Consider the following 7,365-nt stretch of genomic DNA (forward strand, 5'->3'; position numbering starts at 1 on the left):
TCGTCATCACCAGCCAACACAATAAACAATTTGCAACAGCTGCCACAACAAGAGCTTCGATTGCCACGAATATAAATTCCTGACTTCGATGGCAAGTGCATCGAGTGGATGCGATTCCGCGATCTATTCGAAGCCATGGTTCACAACAAAACTAACATTTCAAATGTTGAGAAATTGGAATATTTGCAAACGAAGGTAAAGGGTGATGCACTGTCACTCATAAAGCATTTGCAACCAGCAAATGCAAATTATGAAATCGCTTGGCAACTATTGAAGAAAAAATATGACAAACCTGACAATATAAAAAATGCTTATTTTGAAATTTTGTTTGATCAACCTGTGATGAAAATTTCATCAGTTTCTGAAGCAAAACGTTTGTATAACACAACCAACGAAACCATAAACGCACTAAGGGTGCTCAAAGAGCCAGTAGAGCACTGGGATTCAATTTTACTTTTTATACTTGAGAAAAAACTAGATTCTGAAACTCATACTTTGTGGTATCGAGATAGAAAGTCGGACGAATCGACAACTATACAACATTTTTTAAATTTTTTGGAAAAGCGTGTATTTGAACTCGAAAATACATCTAAGGGCACAAACCACCAATCACATCAGAGTTACAATAAGCAAAAACAATCACGCACCTTTACTACTGTTATGCAGGCATGCCCTGTTTGTTCTTCGAATCATCCACTATACAACTGCAGTAAATTTAAGGAACTCAACGTAGAAGCAAGGCGAAAGGTTGTCCAGCAAGGCAACATGTGTTTTAATTGTTTGCAAGCAAATCAACAGGCTGTGAATTGCAAACGATCATTTTGTCGTAAATGCAACGGTAAGCACAACACGCTTCTGCACTTAGATCGGTCGTCGACAGAGAAGCAACAAACAAGTGCATCTCAACCACCAATGCGAAGTGATGAATCTACAAGCATTAGTGTGAACAGTTTGCAAAGTCCACAGTCAATCACGTTGCTCCCAACTGCTTTGGTGGTGGTTGAGGATGCGACTGGTTCACTGCAGCAATGTCGCGCCTTGCTGGATTCGGGATCACAAGGCACACTTATTTCTGCAGCATGCGTGCAACGTCTTCAACTAAAACCCAAATACGACAACACTATTCTCTATGGAGTAGGAGCAACGGATGGAAGTCGCTCAAAAGGAAAAGTGTACATAAGCATTCATGCACTTCAAGGCAAGACCATCTCAACAGAGGAACTTTGTTTATCAAATCTAACACGGAACTTACCTTCACATAAGGTCTCTAGCCAGACCACAGAGTTTTTTAAGCATTTGGAATTGGCTGACCCGTACTACGATAAGCCAGGTCGCATTGACCTTATTCTCGGAGCAGATGTTCTAGCCGATTGCATCTTACCAAGCATTATACCGCACCCCAGTGGCTCACCATCGGCAATGCACACAATTTTTGGATAGGTTTTGATCGGTAGGCTGTCATCCGAGAACGAACAACATATCATTACCGCGCATACACTCATGGAGATTAGCCAACAGCTGCAACAATTCTGGGAGATTGAGGACGTTAAGGGCCCGCTTCAGCATCTCACCCCTGATGAGTTAGCAGCTGAAAATCATTATAAACAATTTGTTAAGCGAGACAAGTCTGGAAGATATGTAGTTAAACTTCCATTGAAAAACGAACCGCAACTCGGTGAGTCACGTACCAACGCTCTAAAACGTTTTTAAGCTATGGAACGACGTTTTCATAATAATGCTCAGCTCAAGCAAGAACACCAAAAATTTATGTTCGATTATATCACGTTGGGCCACATGGAGCCGGCTGGTAATTTCGATCCAAAACGTACGTATTTTTTACCGCATCACGCAGTGCTAAAGCCTAACAGCACAACAACTAAGCTGAGGGTTGTTTTTGATGGGTCATGTAGGACTACAAATGGACTCTCGCTCAACGACCAGTTGCTCGTGGGACCCACAATTCAGAGAGATCTATTTGACATTATTTTAAATTTTCGCAAGTACAAGTTGGGATTTACAGGGGATATAGAGAAGATGTATCGCCAGATCTTGGTGGACCCTGACGACCAATCACTGCAGCGTATACTTTGGCGGAGGTCAAACGATGAACCCATAAAAGAATATAATCTCAAGACTGTAACCTATGGAACGTCAGCTGCGCCATTCCTCGCAACTAGAACCTTGAAGCAAATCGCCAATGACAACGCCAATGCGCATCCGAAAGCATCTGAAGCAATTTCACAGTATTTCTACGTAGACGATTTTATGGCAAGCGCTACCGACGAAGCTACTGCGATTCAGCTTAAAGAAGAGATTTGCGCCCTGTTGTTTGATGCTGGGTTACATCTGCGCAAGTGGTCTTCAAATTCAGCAACCTTCTTGGAAAGTATTCCAAGTGAGGATCGAGAGGTTCAATCTGATACCTGTATAGACTCTACATGCACAGTAAAGACACTGGGACTCTTATGGGATACATCGACCGATAGTTTTAAATACAGCGTTTGTTTGCCATCAAACCAACATACAACCAAGCGAAGTGTTTTATCGGATTTAGCTAGGGTATTTGATCCCATCGGATGGTTGTCGCCAGTGGTTATATCAATGAAGATATTCATGCAAAAACTGTGGTTGAGAGGAATAGGATGGGACGAGGCATTACCGCACGACCTTTACACTCAATGGGTTGAGTATCGAGAAAGCATCAACCGCATATTACAGTTACATATTCCCCGGTGGATACGTTACTCCAATGAGAAGCTCGTACAACTACATGGATTTGCAGACTCCTCGGAGCTGGCATACGCAGCAACTATATACATTAGAGTTCACCATGAAAATGGGCAAATATCAACAAATTTAATAGCTGCCAAGACGCGTGTGGCTCCAGTTAAACAAATCACACTACCAAGGCTTGAGCTATGTGGTTCACATCTTATGACGAAATTAATGACTAAAGTACAAAATGCGCTGGAATTGTCAAAGGCTGAAACCTTTGGATGGACGGATTCCACAATAGTGTTGGCATGGTTAAGGGATCATCCTCGCCGTTGGAAAACATTCATAGCGAATCGAACTGCGGAAATATTAAAAGTTGTTCCGTCTGAGCGTTGGAGACACATTCCTTCTCAGCACAATCCTGCAGATCTTGCCACAAGGGGATTGTGTCCTCAAGAACTTCTATCTAACGAGATTTGGTGGCATGGTCCAGGTGAACTAAAAGACATTCCAGAGACGTGTCATTTAGTGCCTCCTCTGGAAGATGACATAACACAGGAAGAACGGAAAAGCACGGTTGCACTTGCAAGCGTAACAACTGAGGTTTCGGTGATAGAGCGCTACTCCTGTTATACACGACTGCTGCGAATCACATCACTTCTTTTGCGATTTGTCAACAACTGCAAAGCTAAGTGCATTAATAGCAAAGGTAATAATCAATCCATTACAACCAGTGAACTACGCACGGCGCATGATGTCCTGGTTAGATCAGCACAAGCAGGATCTTACACATTCGAGTTACGAACTATCGGTCAAGGTAGGCAGTTACCATCTTCACATAAGTTGGCACCACTTGCTCCATTTATTGACGAACAAGGATTGCTCCGCGTAGGTGACAGAGTTACCAACGCGAAAATCAATTATAATCAGAAACATCCATTCATAATGGACAAAACTCACCCGTTAACTAAACTAATTGTACGTGACTATCACATACGTTACTTGCATGCCGGACATAGGCAATTACATTATCTCTTGGCTCTTAAGTACTGGATTCCAGGAGTCACATATGTTATCAAGCAGTGCATCTTTAAATGTACAGTATGCATGAGACACCGCGGCATTTCCTACCAACAACAAATGGGTGACATACCAAAATATCGTTTGGATCCAGGATCACCTTTCCTCAACACGGGGATCGATTTTGCTGGGCCGATACAGGTACGTTCTTGGAAGGGACGTGGCTCTAAACTGTATAAATGCTGGATAGCACTTTTTATTTGCTTGACCACCAAGGCAATACATATTGAGCTGGTGACTGAATTGTCTACAGCGGCTTTCATTGCATCACTACGAAGATTCACTGCGCGGCGCGGAAAACCATTACATATATTCTCAGACAATGGTACCAACTTTGTGGGTGCTAATCAACATTTGCGGGAACTATACCAATACATAAATGATTCGACAACACAGGAAACCATTTCAAGAGCGTCAGCTGAGCAAGAAATTCAGTGGCATTTCTCCCCACCTGCAGGACCCCACTTCGGCGGCATATGGGAAGCAGGCGTCAAGTCAGTCAAGTATCACTTAAAACGAACATTGGCTGATGCGTCCGTTACATATGAGGAGTTGAACACTATTCTCTGTCAAATTGAAGGATGTCTCAACTCACGCCCACTATGTACCAAATTTGAAGGCGATATCGATCCCTTGACTCCAGCACATTTCCTGATTATGCGCCCAATGACTTCTCTGCCAGACAAAAACCTCCTCAACCTAAAGGAAAATGCAGTAAATCGTTGGCAATACCTTCAGAAGCTGACACAGCATTTTTGGAAAAGGTGGTCAATCGAATATGTAACACAATTGCAACAACGTCCCAAATGGTCTCAACGTTTGAGGAATCTAGAGATCAACGATGTGGTTATCATAAAGGACGACAACCTACCACCAACCCAATGGTCCATTGGAAAGATCTCAAAAGTGCATCCAGGATCCGATGGTTTAGTGCGAGTGGCGTCTGTAGACACTTTTAAGGGGACCCTAAAAAGACCCATTGTCAAACTTTGCCCACTGTTCATCGATATTTAAAAGCGGATGCTTTCAAGAGGGCCGGAATGTTGATGATACTATTTAAAATCACCCCTGGTGACTTGCCATTTCTGACATTTATATTTTTCTTATTTTACTCGCAACCAACTTCACTTACTTTTTGAATTACCAGATACATACATCAATTTTTTCTAGTGATAGATACACAATTTTCTCGTTCTGTTTTTTATATTAAATAAAGTGTATAAGACAAAGGCAAATTGGATTTCGGGGCATTTATTTTTGATTACTGGTCACTGAAGAGAAACCAAATCAGCATTTTGGTTTGAAACATAATTTGGTCCTTCGAGCCGGATGCTCAAGGAATCCAGGTTGCTTCTGTATACACCACCGTAAATTTCGACTATCAATTGGCGTCTTACTTGGAGGCGCACAAGTATCTGGAATTACATAATCTTCATTGAAGACACACAAGAGTGTCTGTAATCGCATCATCGTAATTGAAAGCACGAGATTGTGTCACAAGCAACATCTTATTTGGAGACACACAAGGGTGTCTAAAATTGCAACACAAATTGGAGACTCGTTCGGAGTAATAAGCACAATTTTCGGAGTACTATTCAATACATCTGGCAGCAATTGTATGTTGCAGTCACAATAGCCGTCGTACATTGACGACAACTGACATTTGCCACAAGTAGAACATAGTAGAAACGTCAACATAAGTAAAAAACAACCACCACAAAATGGATTCATTTAAAAAACAACGTCAAGTAATCAAAAGCAGTCTGACACGAATTCAAAGTATTTGTGCAGATACAAATACGACAATTGACGATTTAAAAGTGCGTATAGAGCGCGCTGAAGAATTATTCAAGCAATACGGCGATATTCAGAATGAAATCGATCTTCTTACAACAACGGCTAGCGAGCTTGAGCAAGAGGACGAGTATCGGGCCGCAATTGAAGAAAAGTATTTTACAATTAAAGGAAGCTATTCACGTGCGCAAGTAGAGGATGGTAATGCGACAATTATCGAGAATCAGCAATCTCCAAGAGATATTTCGACAGCAATGCAAGCATTAATGGAGCATCAGGGCACCATGGGCGCGTTAATTGAACGCATTTCACAAAACGTAAGCAGTGATTGTAGATCTTCGTCATCACCAGCCAACACAATAAACAATTTGCAACAGCTGCCACAACAAGAGCTTCGATTGCCACGAATATAAATTCCTGACTTCGATGGCAAGTGCATCGAGTGGATGCGATTCCGCGATCTATTCGAAGCCATGGTTCACAACAAAACTAACATTTCAAATGTTGAGAAATTGGAATATTTGCAAACGAAGGTAAAGGGTGATGCACTGTCACTCATAAAGCATTTGCAACCAGCAAATGCAAATTATGAAATCGCTTGGCAACTATTGAAGAAAAAATATGACAAACCTGACAATATAAAAAATGCTTATTTTGAAATTTTGTTTGATCAACCTGTGATGAAAATTTCATCAGTTTCTGAAGCAAAACGTTTGTATAACACAACCAACGAAACCATAAACGCACTAAGGGTGCTCAAAGAGCCAGTAGAGCACTGGGATTCAATTTTACTTTTTATACTTGAGAAAAAACTAGATTCTGAAACTCATACTTTGTGGTATCGAGATAGAAAGTCGGACGAATCGACAACTATACAACATTTTTTAAATTTTTTGGAAAAGCGTGTATTTGAACTCGAAAATACATCTAAGGGCACAAACCACCAATCACATCAGAGTTACAATAAGCAAAAACAATCACGCACCTTTACTACTGTTATGCAGGCATGCCCTGTTTGTTCTTCGAATCATCCACTATACAACTGCAGTAAATTTAAGGAACTCAACGTAGAAGCAAGGCGAAAGGTTGTCCAGCAAGGCAACATGTGTTTTAATTGTTTGCAAGCAAATCAACAGGCTGTGAATTGCAAACGATCATTTTGTCGTAAATGCAACGGTAAGCACAACACGCTTCTGCACTTAGATCGGTCGTCGACAGAGAAGCAACAAACAAGTGCATCTCAACCACCAATGCGAAGTGATGAATCTACAAGCATTAGTGTGAACAGTTTGCAAAGTCCACAGTCAATCACGTTGCTCCCAACTGCTTTGGTGGTGGTTGAGGATGCGACTGGTTCACTGCAGCAATGTCGCGCCTTGCTGGATTCGGGATCACAAGGCACACTTATTTCTGCAGCATGCGTGCAACGTCTTCAACTAAAACCCAAATACGACAACACTATTCTCTATGGAGTAGGAGCAACGGATGGAAGTCGCTCAAAAGGAAAAGTGTACATAAGCATTCATGCACTTCAAGGCAAGACCATCTCAACAGAGGAACTTTGTTTATCAAATCTAACACGGAACTTACCTTCACATAAGGTCTCTAGCCAGACCACAGAGTTTTTTAAGCATTTGGAATTGGCTGACCCGTACTACGATAAGCCAGGTCGCATTGACCTTATTCTCGGAGCAGATGTTCTAGCCGATTGCATCTTACCAAGCATTATACCGCACCCCAGTGGCTCACCATCGGCAATGCACACAATTTTTGGAT

General features: G+C 41.7%; 3 protein-coding genes across 3 annotated transcripts; all 3 read left to right on the forward strand.

Moving 5' to 3' along the window:
• Window positions 1-342: 342 nt before the first annotated feature.
• On the forward strand, window positions 343-1,440 carry LOC118755748. The gene has a single exon (XM_036490571.1). It carries the CDS (start codon window positions 343-345, stop codon window positions 1,438-1,440), a length of 1,098 nt encoding a protein of 365 aa, XP_036346464.1.
• A 273-nt stretch (window positions 1,441-1,713) lies between these two features.
• Window positions 1,714-4,809, forward strand: LOC118755749. The gene has a single exon (XM_036490573.1). The coding sequence runs from the start codon at window positions 1,714-1,716 to the stop codon at window positions 4,807-4,809; it is 3,096 nt and encodes a 1,031-aa protein (XP_036346466.1).
• Window positions 4,810-6,269: 1,460 nt separating this feature from the next.
• LOC118755750 lies at window positions 6,270-7,343 on the forward strand (the record flags this gene model as incomplete). The annotated part of the gene is made up of 1 exon (XM_036490574.1): window positions 6,270-7,343. A coding segment is annotated over exon 1 (1,074 nt), but the record flags the coding sequence as incomplete, so codon positions are not given.
• Window positions 7,344-7,365: the final 22 nt, after the last annotated feature.

Source organism: Rhagoletis pomonella, unplaced genomic scaffold (assembly GCF_013731165.1).
Source record: "Rhagoletis pomonella isolate Grant_MI unplaced genomic scaffold, Rhpom_1.0 Rhpom_scaffold_07213, whole genome shotgun sequence".
NCBI lineage: Eukaryota > Metazoa > Arthropoda > Insecta > Diptera > Tephritidae > Rhagoletis > Rhagoletis pomonella.

Excerpts from the sequence above, each read along its gene's own strand:
- LOC118755748 (XM_036490571.1), top strand. The coding sequence starts at position 343 with ATGAAAATTTCATCAGTTTCTGAAGCAAAACGTTTGTATAACACAACC.
- LOC118755749 (XM_036490573.1), top strand. The coding sequence starts at position 1,714 with ATGGAACGACGTTTTCATAATAATGCTCAGCTCAAGCAAGAACACCAA.